This window comes from Dipodomys spectabilis, unplaced genomic scaffold, assembly GCF_019054845.1.
Source record: "Dipodomys spectabilis isolate Male_0828 unplaced genomic scaffold, ASM1905484v1 ptg000146l, whole genome shotgun sequence".
Classification (NCBI taxonomy): Eukaryota; Metazoa; Chordata; class Mammalia; order Rodentia; family Heteromyidae; genus Dipodomys; species Dipodomys spectabilis.
In genome coordinates this window covers 651,423-666,357 of record NW_024870823.1, presented here as the reverse complement: position 1 = coordinate 666,357, position 14,935 = coordinate 651,423, and the positions used below count along the sequence as shown (strand labels likewise).

Genomic DNA, 14,935 nt, shown 5'->3' with positions numbered 1-14,935 from the left:
GCATGAACTCAGGGCCTAGGTACTGTCCCTGATTGATTTTTTTTTTTTTCCCTTCAAGGCTAGCTTTCTACCACTTGAGCCACAGGTCTACTTCTGGCTTTTTTCATAAAGCTTAATTGGAGGTAAGAGCCTCACAGATGTTCCTGCCCAGACTGGCTTCAAACCAGAGTTCTGAGATCTCTTCCTCCTCCAGATTTTTAGCTGTGAGAAATTGGCACCCAGTGAATATAGTGAAGATATTTTTTTTTCTGCTGTTGCTGCTTACATAGCTTAGGGCAAATTTTGGTAGAAATCTCAATCTCTGTGTCCTTTTGGTTGGTGATTTCTCACAGATTACATAAAATTGAATTGTAGCTGGGTTATGATGTATTTTCCTGGTTATTACATTGGAAGATTATGGCTCAATTATCAAATAATCAATTTCAATACTTAAGATGCTGTGTTTGGATGCTTTTCCACTCAGAGTAAGGAAGCTTGGCAACAGAATATATTGTAATTGTCAAACCACAACCTTGTGTTTGTGGTAATTGCTAATGAGGACTAATTACCACTATGCTCCAGTATCTTAACACAAAAATAAAAACAGATATATCTTTCTGATCTTGTAATGTTGTCTTAGCTTCCTCTACCCCAATTAGGGAGGCAGAGACTAGCTTAGAACTCCTTGCTGCTTTTCTTCTGCTATGTTTTTCTGTTGTTTTCTGCCTCCCAATCTACCTTGGGATTTATTGTTCTCTTTTTCTCCTTTTAGCTTAAGAATCTAGTCTCTTGTGTCATCAGATTCTTCTCATACCTTCAACGTTTTTTATGGTTGAAAATATCCAAAATTCTTGAAACATATAATGTTCTATGTTCGTCATGTATGCAACAATATATTCCTTTTCTTCCTGAGACTGTTTGCCTTATGACTGTCATCTTCCCATTCCCCCACCCATGACCCTCTGAAACCACCGTTCTGCTCTACACCTAGATGAAAATGTGGTGTTCGTCTTTCTGTATTTGGCTTAAATCACTTAGCACAATACTCTCCAAGTCTTTTCATATTTATGAAAGTGACATTTTCTACCAGGCACCAATGGCCCATAACTGTAATCCTAGTTCCTCAGGAGACTGAGATCTGAGACTTGTGGTTCAAAGTCAGCCTGGGCAGAAAAGTTCATGAGATTATTATTTCTAGCTAATAATAATAATAATAAGCCAGAAGTGTCACTGTGGTTAGAGTGTTCCCTTGGACAAAAAAAAAAAAAAGCTCGGTCTCAAGCCCCAGGACTGGCACCAAAAAAAAGTGAGTTTCCTTCTTTTTAATGACCAAATAGTATTCCATTGTGTACATACTTCATTTTCTTTGTCCATTTATGTATGGATCAACTCTTAGGTTGACTCTGTAACTTAACTGTTGTGAATTGTCCTGTAATGAACATATAAAAATGTAGATGTTGCTTTGACAAACCAATATTAAATTGTCAGATTTAGTCTACTGACAAGTTTAATATACTGACAAGTATAAAATAATGTGTAGTTTGTTGGTTTTTTTTGTCGGTCGTGGGGCTTGAACTCTGGGCTTGGGTGCTGCCCCTGCGCTCTTCAGCTCAAGGTGAGCGCTCTACCACTTGAGCCGCAGCGCCACTTCTAGTTTTCTAGTGGTTTATTGGAGATAAGAGTCTCACAGACTTTCCTGCCTGGGCTGGCTTTGAACCGAGATCCTCAGATCTCTGCCTCCTGAGTAGCTAGGATTACAGGCGTGAGCCACCAGCGCCTGGCTATCGTAGTTTTAATTTACATTTCCCTAGTTATTAACATTGTTGAGCTTTCTTGTGTTTTCTCTTAAGAAAAGTCTATTCAGAGTCAGGCATGGGTGGCTCACACCTATAATCCTAATTACTCAGAAGACTGAGTTCTGAGAATTGAGGTTTCAAGCACCAGTACTTGCAAGAACAAAAGACAGAGAAAGAAATATCTGCCTAGGCCTCTTTTCCTCTCTTACCCTCTCACTCAGCCTTTTCATTCATGGCTGCTGCTCTATAACTTGAGCCACACTTCCACTTCCAGGACTTTGTAATTGGAGATAATTCTCTCAGATTTGTCTGTGTTGGCTTCAGGCCTGAGTAGCTAGGATTATAGGTGTGAGGCACTGATGCCTTGGGTTTGTTTTGTTTTTCTTTTCTGTTCTTTTCTTTTTTTCTGGTCATGGGACTTGAACTCTGGGCCTGAATGCTGTCCCTCAGCTCTTCAGCTCAAGGCTAGTACTGTAACCACTTAGAACTACAGCGCCACTTCCCGTTTTCTGGTAGTTTATTGGAAATAAGAGTTTCACAGGCCAGGTGCCAGGTGCCGGTGGCTTATGCCTGTAATCCTAGCTACTCAGGAAGCTGAGACCGAGGATCACAGTTCAAAGCCAGCTGGGGCTGGAAAGTCTGTGAGACTCTTATCTCCAATAGCATTAGAAAATGGGAAGTGGCGCTGTGGCTTACGTGGTAGAGTGCTTGCCTTGAGCTGAAGAGCTGAGGGATAGCACCCAAGCCCAGAGTTCAAGCCCCAGGACTGACAAAAAAAAAAAAGGAGTTTCACAGCCTTTCCTGCCCAGGCTGGCTTTGAACCATAATCTTCAGGTCTCAGCCTCCTGAGTAGCTAGGATTACAGGCATGAGCCACGAGCGCCCGGCTAATGCCTTGTTTTTTTAGTTCTTTAGTCTGCTTTTCTTCTTTGCTATTTAGTTAAGCTTCTTGTATATATTGGACATTAACACTTTTTTAATGTGTGGATTGCAAATATTTTCTCTCAGTCTTGAGAGATTGTCTCCAAACATTGTTTGGAGTGTTGTGCTTCTTTAGTTTGATGTAATCTCATTCATCTACTTTTGCTGTGCTTTTAGGGTTACATCCAAAACATCTATTGCCCAGAATAATCTATAGTTTTTCCCCTATGTTTTCTAATAGTGTTAGGTTTCAGTTTATGTCTTTAATTCATTTACATTGATTTTTTTATGTAGTGTGAGATAAAGGTTCATTTTTGCTCTTCATGTGGATATCCAGTTTGGCAGTGAATCTGGATTATTCTTTTTGAATAAAGGGCCTTAAGCTGTCACTTGACTTATTCCACTGCAAGTGGTAATCTACCACTTGAGCCACAACTCCACTTCTGGAAATAAATCTGATAAAATTTGGTAAATAATTGGTTCACAGTATAGCTGAATTATATAGCAGATTATTTATACAACAGCATATTCCCAGGTATTTTGTCTATACTATATTAAATTTTATCTCACTGCAATTGAATGGCTTGAAATAGCAGGATGAAAGTAAGAGTTTGTAAACTAACTTCTCAATTGCAGACGTGTTTTATATATAATTTTTTCCAAGAATAGAATAATTGTTAAATCTAGAATAATTGTTAAATCTCTGGGAGTTTACATCTAAGAGAGATATATCTTCCATGATAATGATGTTGCCTTATTGATACCCAAATGATTGTCAAGAATCTTACCTTTTCTTTGTCAATGAAGGAAGAAATCATTTTAATTTATAATATATTACCATTAAGTGCTCTTTGAAATCTTCAGTTATTAGAGTTTAGCTCTAATAACTGGTACTGGGGCTTGAACTCAGGCTAGCACCCTTACCACTTGAACCACTTGAGCCACAGTTCTACTTCTGGCTTTTTTGATGCTTAATTGGAGATAATTATTTCTCGTGGAATTACTGGGTCATATGTTTAAGTGTAGTTTTAATTAATTAATTAATTAATTTGGTCTGTCATGGGACTTGAACTCTGGTCCTAGGCACTGTCCCTGAGCTCTTCAGCTCAAGGCAAGCTCTACTACATGAGCCACAGCACCATTTCTGTTTTCTGGTGGTTAATTGGAGATAAGAGTCTCACGAACTTTCCTGCCCCGGATGACTTTTGAACCATGATCCTCAGATCTCAGCCTCCTGAGTAGCTAGGATTACAGGCGTGAGCCACCGGTGCCTGGCTTTAAGTGTAGGTTTAAATTTTTAAGAGACTGATAAGTGGTCCCTACCACTTGACATTTTTACCAATATTGGTGAGAGTTGGTGTTTTTAGTAATACTTCTTGTTTTGTTGTTGTTATCCCTGGGGCTTGAACTCAGAACCTTGAGCTCTGGTTCTCTACCATTTGAGTCAAAGCTCCACTTACAGCTAGCTTTCTGCTAGTTAGTTGGAGATAAGAGTCTCTTGGACTTTTCTGCCTGGGCTGTATTTGAACCATGATCCTCAGATTTCAGCTACCTGAGTAGCTAAGATTATAGTCGTAAGCATAAATAACCAGTACCCATTAATTTATTTTATCAGTTCTACAAAATGGTTTAATTTTGATATACTTACATACCAAACAGTGTATATTGATCAGACTCACTCAACTCAATTCTCTTTCAAACCTCCTCCCTTCAGCAGCTTCATTGTTCCATTTTCATACATGACGCCTAAAGTGCTTTGCCTATATATTCATTATCCTTTACCTCCTCAGTCACTGAAACATAGATTCTGTTTTGTGTTCTTTTTTTTCTTTTTTTGGTGTGTGTATCCTGATTGTTCAAAGGAATTTCACCACGGTATTTCATACAGGCATATTCAGTATTTCTTGTTTACTCTCACTTTCCCCATCCCTACTTCCCAATTTTTTTCAACAGCTTTCTAAATTTTCCTGTCTTAATTCACAGATGCATGGTATATTTGATTATTGTTCACCCTCTAACATTCTCTTTTCCTTTTCAGTGTTTCCCCCCTCAGCAGTTCTACAATTGCAAACATGTTCTTTCTTTTCCTCTTCCTCCTTGCTATATATAGTATTATGGTCCTGTGTGGGTTTTATATATGTTTGAGGAAAAAACATGTGACCATTGTCCTTTTGAACCTGGCTTACTTCACTTAACATATCACAGTCTCTAGTCCCCTGCAGATGGCATTATTTCATTCTTCTTTATAGCAGAATACTCTTAATATGTATATGTAACAATTTTCTTGACCCCATTCATGTGTTGTAGGACATCTGGGTTGTTTGCATAATTTGTCTATTGTAAACAGTGCTGCAGTAAACACAGTTATACAAGGGACTCAATTGTATCCCAACTTAAATTCTTTCAAATATATGCCTAAGAGTAGTATTGCTGAATTGTATGGTACTTCTATTTTTAGTTTTTTGAGGAACCTTCATACTAATTTAGTGATTGTATTAGTTTACATTCACATGAACAGTAAAAGTGCCTTTTTCCCCCCCTGAATCCTCACCTGAATTCATTATTGTTTGTGTTCTGGATGTTGGCCATTCTGGCTGGAGTGAGATGGAATTTCAGTGTTACTTGATTTGAATTTCCTTTATGAATATCCTTTATGGATATTGGACATTTCATGTAGTTATTGGCTACTTTTACTTCTGAGAATTTTCTGTTCATTTGCCCATTTATCAGTTAGGTTGTTGATTCTTTGGGAGGTTAGTTTTTTGAGCTCTTTGTATATTCTGGTTATTAATCCCTTGTTAGGTGTATAGCTGGCAAAATTTTCTCCTACACTATAAACTCTTCATTCCAGTGATTGTGCACTATGTGTGCAAAAGCTACTGACTTTTGTATGTTAAGTTTTTGTATACTGGTATATTATTGAAGGTGTTTATTGGATCTAGGAGTCTTAAGGTGGGTCTTTTAAGATTTGAATTTTCTGTGTGTGTGTGTGTGTGTGTGTGTGTGTGTGTTTTAAACGCTTATTAAGGTATAATTAACGTATATGTGTCATTCAGTTCATCCATTTGATGTGTATAACTCAGTGGTTTTACTATATGCAGAATTATATAGAACCATCATATGTACATTACATTATTCCCTAAAGGAACTTATACACTTTTGTCATAATGTTCCTGCCCACCCACATATCCCCAGCTGTAAGAAACCACTAACATATTTTCTGTCTCTAGATATGCCTATTCTGTACATTTCATAAGTGAGGCCATAGAATGTATGGTCTTCTATGACTGGCTTCTTTATCTTCTGTTTTCACAGTTCATCTCTATTTTAGAATGTAATTTTTTAACTAAATAATTCATGTATTGGTTATATACCTTTTTAGTTATCTATTTATTATGGACACTATTCTTTGGTTATAAATAATGCTGCTATGGACATTTTTGTATAGGTGTGTGTGTGTGTGTGTGTGTGTGAGTGTGAGTGTGTGTACGTAGATGATCATTTCTCTTGTTTTATTCCTTTTAGTAGAATTGCTGGAATATTTTATCCTTTTGAGAAATTGCTAGATAATTTTCAGTGTGACAACCATTTGACATTTAGTACTGCACTAGTAAACAGCAGCATTGATTTTACTTGATGTCTGTGGGAGATTAGAGTGGGGGGGGGCGTTTTTACCTGTGTACTAAGAAATGGTAGGTGTTTGCAAAAGAAGTATTGGATATCATATTTAACCTTTCTTTACTTCTCATCTCCCTCAAAAGCACTGTAGACTTTTATACTTGATTAATTGTCTTATTTTTCTATTTTTCAGAGTAACAAAGTTAGCCTAATTTTTGTGGGGGGTAGGGGAGAAGAGAAACTAAAGATAGTAGACAAGGTTTTTCCAGTTTGCATAATGTACGTTCTTTTCACTATTCTTGGCCTGAATCCTGTGTTAGCTGACAAAGCTGTTTCTATGGAAACAAATAGTTCAGCCTCTTAGAATGTCCAAGGAATGCTGATCACTTAATGAGTCTTCCCAGCTGCTGGTCAAAGGGCATTATATACTGGAAAAGAGGAGGAAAGATGAATTGAAAAAAATGAGAATTCTGACATTAATATATTGTGAACATGTTTATACATATGAAGTACATCTTTTCTATATCCCTCTGCCTAAAAATGAGGATTCTGATTATATAGGAAATTGTTTTCAGCCAACCTGTCTTGTTTCCCAATGATTCTTATTCTTGGTACTGAGTTTTCATGTGCTTTTACCTGTTAGGTTATTTCAGTTTCCCCATTCTCTAAGCTTATTAGCTTCTTTTTACTTCCATCTCCCATAAGCAATTCATGCAAGCAAAACCCTTTCTCCTCCATTTGTTTGCAGTTAGCACCATAACCAATTCATGCAAGCAAACCTCTTTCTCCTCCATTTGTGTGTAGTTAGCATTGAAACAGCTTTGGCCGGCCTCCTAACAATGTATGTTCTTGCTGTGTGAACTATGTAAAGAATTGTTTTTGTTTTTATTATTTATGTTTTCTACAGCAGGTGGGAACAGGCATTCTGTTATGAGTTTAAAATGTAGGCCCTTGAGGCTTTCTTTCTAGTTTATTTGAAAGACTGGTAAGAGATGAATTAAGCCAGTAACTTGTAAACTCTTATTATCTTCATAAGATAGTATTATTTACATATAAAGAGGTAATTCTCTACTTCAGTTATTTACCAGCTTCTGAACTGAAAAGTCAAAGGACTTTTTTTTAGGAGCCATGGGAGACAATGTTGTCAAGACACCTTGTATATTCATATACTGTTTTGTAGAATGGGAATGTCTTTGTACAACTACTTAAAGATTTTTTTAATAATAAAATGTTAAAAGAAAAAGAGTACTGTTATTTTGGACTGGGATTTTTTTTCTCTTATTTTTTCTTTATATATGTATATATTATTGTAAAGATACTGTACAGAGGGGTTACAGTTACATGAGTAAAGTAATGAATACATTTCCTATCAAGCATTGTTACCCCCTCCTTTGTTTTTCCCCTATCATCTCTTCCCTCCCCACCTTCCCAACTCCTCCCTCCCCCTCCCAAGTTGAAAAGTTCATTTTCAACATAGTGTCTTATACATCTCAGTGTTACAAAGGGTCAACCTGGTATCCTTGTTTCAACATTTTCTTTTTGTGCTGACTACATTTGTGAGCTAAACTGTTCATGGACTGCCCGCTTAAATATCATAATAATCTTAATGTTAAGCTATAAGATAAAGCATAGTATATATTTTTTATTTTGGAAGAACTTTAGAATCATTTATAACCGTTTTGTATTAATTTGTGTTAGTCTTTTGGATTGTTCTGTGGCAAGTTTTTTATTTAACCACATTGACTTGGTTGGAAAAACTTAGGAAGTGTTGGAGGAGTTATAGCTTAAGGTAGGGGATTTTTTAGGGGGGAAAGAACTGGATTTTGACCTCAGAACCTTCAGCTTGCTTAAGTGGCAGGTGCTATGCCACTTGAGCCAGCATACCCAGACCTATTTGCTTTAGTTATTTTTATCATTTTTTTGTTTGTTTGGTTTTTGTCAGTTTTGGGGCTTGTACTTGGGGCCTGGATGCTATCTCTGAGCTCTTTTTGCTCAAGGCTAGCACCCTACCACTTTGAGCCACAGCTCCACTTCCAGTTTTCTGGTGGTTTGTTGGAGAAAAGAGTCTCAGACTTTTCCTGCCTGGGCTGGCTTTGAACCATGACCCTCAATCTCAGCCTCCTGTGTAGTTAGGATTACAGGCATGAGCCACAGTGCCCAGCTGGATATCTGGTTTTTACCCAGGCCAACCACAGACTTCAATCTTTCTACCTTACTCTACCTTACTCATAGCTGAGACTATAACCATATACCACTACATCCAGTTTATTGTTTGAGACAGAGGTTTCGGCTAACTTTTTTTTGTCCAGATTGATCTCAAATTGCAGTCCTCCTATTTTTGCCTTCTGAGTAGCTTGTATTCTGTGGGCCACCATACCTAGCTCCTTGAGGTAGATCTTGAAAACAGAAGGTGAAAGGGAGTATAGTTCATAGATTTGTTTTAGGCAAGAAGGAGAAAGATGAAGAATAGCCAAAAATAAGGAGCTACATTAAATGACTAATGCAAAAGAATAGTAGAAGACACAGAAAGCTTGAATTCACCTTGTGGTGAATTCACTTCCTTCTTCTTCTTTCTTTTTTCTTCCTTTTTTTGTCAGTCCTGGGGCTTGAACTTAGGGCCTGGGCACTGACCCTAAGCTTCCTTTGCTCAAAGCTAGCACTCTACCACTTGAGCCACAGTGCTACTTCCAGCTTTTTCTGTTTATGTGGTACTGAGAAATCAAACTCAGGGCTTCATGCATACTAGGCAAGAACTCTACCACTGAGCCACATTTCCAGCCCCTGGACTTTATTCTTTAGGTGGTGTTGAAAACCATCAGAGGCTCTGAACAGAGGAATGATTTGCTTAGTTAAATAAACATTTATCCCTTGCTCTAGGTATCAGGTATTATAGAGATATCCAAGATGCCAACTAGATTATTTACCTGTTTTATCTGCAGTCACCTTGAAATTAATGTGTCTGAAACTTAGTATTCCTTTTCATTAGTCTTTCCTTCTGTCTGATTCTCTTCCTGTATTTACCAGCATGGTTAATAATACTGTTATTTACCTAGTGACCCAAACAAGAGCAATGATTAAGAGTGACAGGGTTGGTTGGGCTGGGAAGGTGGCTCAGTGGTAGAGCGCTTGCCTTGCATGCCTGAGGCCCTGGGTTCGATTCCCCAGCACCACATAAGCAAAAAGAAAAAAGCTGGAAGTGGCACTGTGGCTCAAGTGGTAGAGCGCTAGCCTTGAGCTGAAGAGCTGAGGGACAGCACCCAGGCCCAGAGTTCAGGCCCCACGACCGGACCCAAAAAAAAAAAAAAAAAGAGTGACAGGTTTGGGATCATACTGCCTGGGATCATATTTTCAAGCCCACTGTTTACTTGGCAGTAACATGGATTCAAAGGTGGGTCAGCAATGAGCTTCTAGACTGATGTCAAAGCAGAATGTCAAAGATAGTTGTAATATGTCTTAACCAAGAGTGTAAAATTGTAAGATTCCACATGAATATATCTGAGCTAAGACTGGGTAAGAGAGTAGGCAAAGTCTAGATCCTAAGCAGTATGAATGCAGAGGCTGTTTTCCTAAGAAATACTCCATCTTGAATATCTACAAAGATACAGTGGCATTAATTAGAATTGGAAATGGAAGAAAATCAAAGAATATGAGCAGATAAAATTATAGGAAAATGGGAGTTTTAATTTTGAACACATTGATTTCTAAATCCCTGTTGGAAATAAATTTTACTGGATAGAATAACGGGCAAGGATCTTCTTTCATTAACCATAGCAAGGGTAAATATTCATTTAAATTTTATGTATAAATCAGTCTTCCTTTCTAAACCTATGATAATCTCTTGCTTCTTCAGAATTAAGGATTGGCATTTGACTTTTCATAAGATGAACCCAATATACTTTCTTACTCATAGCTTCCACTATTCTCCTATTTTAGTTAACTTCTTTTATCTTGTAGACTTTGATTTGATTGGCCCTCATTTTTTGTTCTATCTTGTCTTCAAGACCTATATCAATTCTCATTTGTTGTTTTTTTTTTAAATAAGTTTTTTATTGTGAAAATACCATACAGAGGGGTTACAATTACATGAGTAATGAATACATTTCTTATCAAGCATTGTTGCCTCATACTTTGTTTTCCCCCTACCATCCCTGCCTTCCCATCTCTATGAGTAAGCCCCCCCCTCATTCCTCGTTTATGAAATGAGCATATTAGGACCTACTTTAAAAATTGTCGGAAGGATTTAAATGAGTGAACACTGTGAAGTACTTGCAACACAGTAGTCCCTGCTTGTCCTCAGGAGTTACATTCTACAGTTCTCTACATGCCTGAAGCCAAGGATTGTATCAAATTATGTATATGTTGGCTTTTCCTCTATGTAAATAGACTAATGACTAATGGGAAAGTATTATATCTACAGTGTGGATGTGCTCAATAGAAGATTTACATTCTTGGCAGAATGGAACAAGATGGCACATGATTTCATCACTGTTCATAATGACATTCTATTTAAAGCTTTTGCATTATTTCTGGAATTTTCCCTTTAATACTTTCAGGCCACGGGTAACAAAAAACACAAAATGAAACTGCAGAAAGCAAAACTAAATAAAGGGAGAACTACTGTATTTTCTGGCACATAAACAAGTGTTCAGTAAATGTTAGCTGTAGTGATATCTGTTACTGTTACCTTTACTACTGCTTCCTTCTCTACTTCCTTCTCCTTTTTTACATCTTTTCTACTTGCCCTGCTAGATGAAATAAAACACCAAGTTCCACTGATTCTGTAGCTTATATATTTCTTAAACACAATTTTTCTTTATTCTCTTGCTTAGGGACCCCATTTCTTTCAAATGCTATCAAAATGGTAAACTGGTCTGGCTGCAACCACTTCTCTATACCTCTGTGGAAATAATGTTGCTATGAAATCAAATGTGACTATTATCCTCTGCATAGAATCCTTTTGTAATTCTTACTGCTTTCTAGGTAAAGGTCTTTAGTGCTACAACTCTTCTGAGTCTGGATTCCTGCTTGCTTTTTGAGTTCTGTGGTTATTTGTGTAGGATGTGTTTCCTTTGTCCCATCTAGCTTTACCTTAACTACATTCTATTCTTTTCTGAAAGTGCCATTTCTCTCATACAATTACTTCTTGTTGATCATGTGATTAAACCTGTACAGAACTGATCTATCTATGGCTTCTTTTTAGTTGCTTGTTGAAATGTAGCACAAAGAAACATATCCTTGGGTTTTTTTTTTTAGCATTTCCTAACACTTTTCTGACCATTTTACTATTCAAGTTTAGTTAAAAAAAACTTTTTTGTACATTTCCTTATATGACATTAATTACGCTAAGTACTGAGACTGTAAAAATTAAGACATGGCCTATATCTCTAGAATCTGGTAAGAAGAAATCAACTAGAGAAGACTATCATTTATTTTCTTGGCCACATTTTCCACTAGGAATGAACACTCCAGGAGAGATAACCAAAGTTGTATTTTAAATAGATTAATATTAGTTTACTAATATTTTTCTGAGAGTGAAAGATTGAATCCAAATAAACAAGTATGGTAATAATAGTCCAGTTATGAGAATCTTGATACAGTCTCTTTGGCATGCTCTATAATTTTCTCTCATGATTTAATGTAGTGAATATATGCATCTTTTCTTAAAAGTTTTTCAGTAATTTTAATTTCAAATAATTTTTACAGAATAAAAAAGTTAAAAATATACTATTCACTAAATTTGATTAATGTCCAGTAATTGTTGTAAAAAAAAGTTGAGAATTAATTTCTTAAAATGTTTACTTCGAGGTTATTTTAAAATTAAGCTTAGCATTACAGTAACTCCTACACAAATTTCTGGTTACTTGTAATGAAAACATTAAGCTGAATTTGCATTTGTTTATAGCCAATATTTATATAATTTAAGAATCATAAGTCTAGGGGCTGGGAAGGTGGCTCAGTGGTAGAGTGCTTGCCTTGCAATGCATGAGGCCCTGAGTTCGATTCCTCAGCACCACATAAGAAAAAAGCCGGAAGTGGCGCTGTGGCTCAAGTGGTAGAGCGCTAGCCTTGAGCTGAAGAGCTGAGGGACAGCGCCCAGGCCCAGAGTTCAGGCCCCACAACTGGACCCCCCCCCCCAAAAAAAAAGAATGATAAGTCTAATATCTCTCATTTTAATGAAAAAAGACAAACTAGTAGTAAGTTAGGTGCTTATGTAGATCACATGGTTATAAGTAAAGCTACTATTTGGATGGGAGACTAGTTTATTAGAATTACTGTGAGGGAGTGGTGCTATGGCTCAAGTGGTAGAGCGCTCACCTTGAACTGAGGGCTGAAGATAGCACCCAAGCCCAGAGTTCAAGCCCTATGACTGACAAAAACAAAAACCAAAAACTGAAATTAATAGAATTATTGTGAAAAAATTTAATAGGCTCTTGTTATTTGTATCTGTTGTCTTGATTGGTGGTCTTACAGTTTTCCTTGTTAATTCTGTCTTTATGTTTATTAAGTGATTTGTCTTCTGTTTATTTGGAAGATTGATTGGCATTAGTAATATGGCTAAACACCTGCATTTTGCTTAGTTGGCATTATGCTCTAACTACTTAACGCTTCTCAACACAAGGAGATAGTAGATTTATTATTGTAAATATTTTTAAAGACTGAGCAGAAGAAGACTAATTAGATACTATGTGTGGGTTTACACACATAAACAGTCTGCCTGTTTGTGCTCAAGAAATGATTTGATGAAAAGCCAGTGTACCATCTAATAAAATACTTTGTCTAAACAATCTTAGAGGATTTTTAAGATGAGAATCAGACTAATACATATAATTAGTATAAATATATCTCTGTATTCACTTTATAATCTATATACATTATCTTATTTAAGGTTCAAAACAATCCTTTGAAAATTTGTCTAATTGAATCTAAGGTTCAGAGACAGAAATTTTTTTTAAATCATAATGATAATGGGAATAGCAGAGACAGAATGAAGATTAAGTTTTCTTTTCTCCTGATTTTTTTTTTTTCTGTAGGTTTTATCTATAGGCACCTTTGCTTCTAATTATAAAGTTTCTTGTACTTTGGGCATCTCCATCTCACACTCCCCTTAAAAATGCATTAGTTTTTCCTTCAAATATTTCCTGTATTTTGAGTTGTCCACCACACCAAGTTAGCTTGATATATGAGAAATTGACTGTCATCAATTGGTTTAGCAATTAACAAATTACAGAGCTGAGACAACTTCAGGTATTTAAACAACTATTTATATAAGAAGCACCTTTACAGAATTAACACCCCAAACTTTTTACTTGTTCACTTTACTAAACTTTCCAGTGTCAGTTTTTGTTGTTGTTGTTGGTTGTGGGGCTTGAACTTAGGGCCTGGGCACTGTCCCTGAGGTTTTCAGCTCAAGACTAGCACTCTACCACTTTGAGTCACAGCACCACTTCCAGTTTTCTAGTGGTAAATTGGAGATAAGAGTCTCTTGGACTTTCCTGGTTGGGCTGGCTTTGAACCACAATCCTCAGATCTCAGCCTCCAGAGTAGCTAGGATTATAGGCATGAGCACCCAGCCCAAAACATCATTTTTAAAAAGGTGAATGGTATGCTTCAAATTCTTGAGAGTTAGTCGGGCGCTGGTGGCTCACGCCTGTAATCCTAGCTACTCAGGAGGCTAAGATAGGAGGATCATGGTTCAAAGCCAGCCTGGGCAGGAAAGTCCATGAGACTCTCCTCTGCAATTATTACTACTAGAAAACCAGAAGTGGCGCTGTGGTTCAAGTGGTAGAGCCCTCGCCTTGAGCTGAAGAGCTCAGGGACAGTGCCCAACCCCAGAGTTCAAGCCCCACAACCAAGCCAAAAAAAAAAATTCTTGAGAGTTATTGGGGGGAAGGGAAATGGCTTGATTTTCTCAGCATTCTTTGTAAAATACAAGAAATACATTTAATCTATAGAGCAAAATCATATATCTACTAAATTTCTGTATTATATAGAGAGTAGGAAAGGGCTATGTAAAATCTGGTTTTATATTGTAATTCTTATACTGTTTTCCCTTCCATCTTTCCCCTTAGATTTCCTTCATGGATACCTTTTCATAGCATTATTATGTGATGTGAGAAGTTTCTTTTTTAAAATTTTTTTGTTTTTTGAAGTAACATGGATTTTATACTACAGAATCAAGAGGATTGGCTTTATAGGAAAAATTGATCTATATAAATTGGTACAGGTTTTTATAGATAATCATGACAACATTCCATATGAATGGGCATGTTACAGAGGAATCAGACAACGGAATAAAAAATGTTGATCTTGCATCACCAGAGGAACATCAGAGGCACCGAGAGATGGCTGTTGACTGCCCAGGAGATTTGGGCACTAGGATGATGCCAGTACGACGAAGTGCACAATTGGAGCGTATTCGACAACAACAGGAGGATATGAGACGTAGGCGAGAGGAAGAAGGGAAAAAGCAAGAACTGGACCTTAATTCTTCCATGAGACTTAAGAAACTAGCCCAAATTCCTCCAAAGACTGGAATAGATAACCCCATATTTGACACAGAAGAAGGAATTGTCTTAGAAAGTCCTCATTATGCTGTGAAAATATTAGGTAAGTAAAAATTAC

The 14,935-nt window shown here is 36.9% G+C and overlaps 1 protein-coding gene across 7 annotated transcripts in view; it reads left to right on the top strand.

The window, feature by feature from the left end:
* Pals1 (protein associated with LIN7 1, MAGUK family member) overlaps window positions 1–14,935 on the top strand; it is an 80,008-nt gene that overhangs the window by 26,446 nt on the left and 38,627 nt on the right. For 2 of the 7 annotated variants that reach the window (XM_042691853.1, XM_042691852.1), the window contains exon 2: window positions 14,383–14,920. In XM_042691853.1, the coding sequence (XP_042547787.1) occupies window positions 14,554–14,920 (367 nt within the window). In that variant the 5' untranslated portion in view covers window positions 14,383–14,553. Of the gene's footprint in view, window positions 1–5,014; window positions 5,028–6,500; window positions 6,593–14,382; window positions 14,921–14,935 lie in introns of those variants that run through there. The other 5 variants (XM_042691854.1, XM_042691856.1, XM_042691850.1 and 2 more) reach the window with 5 other exon arrangements.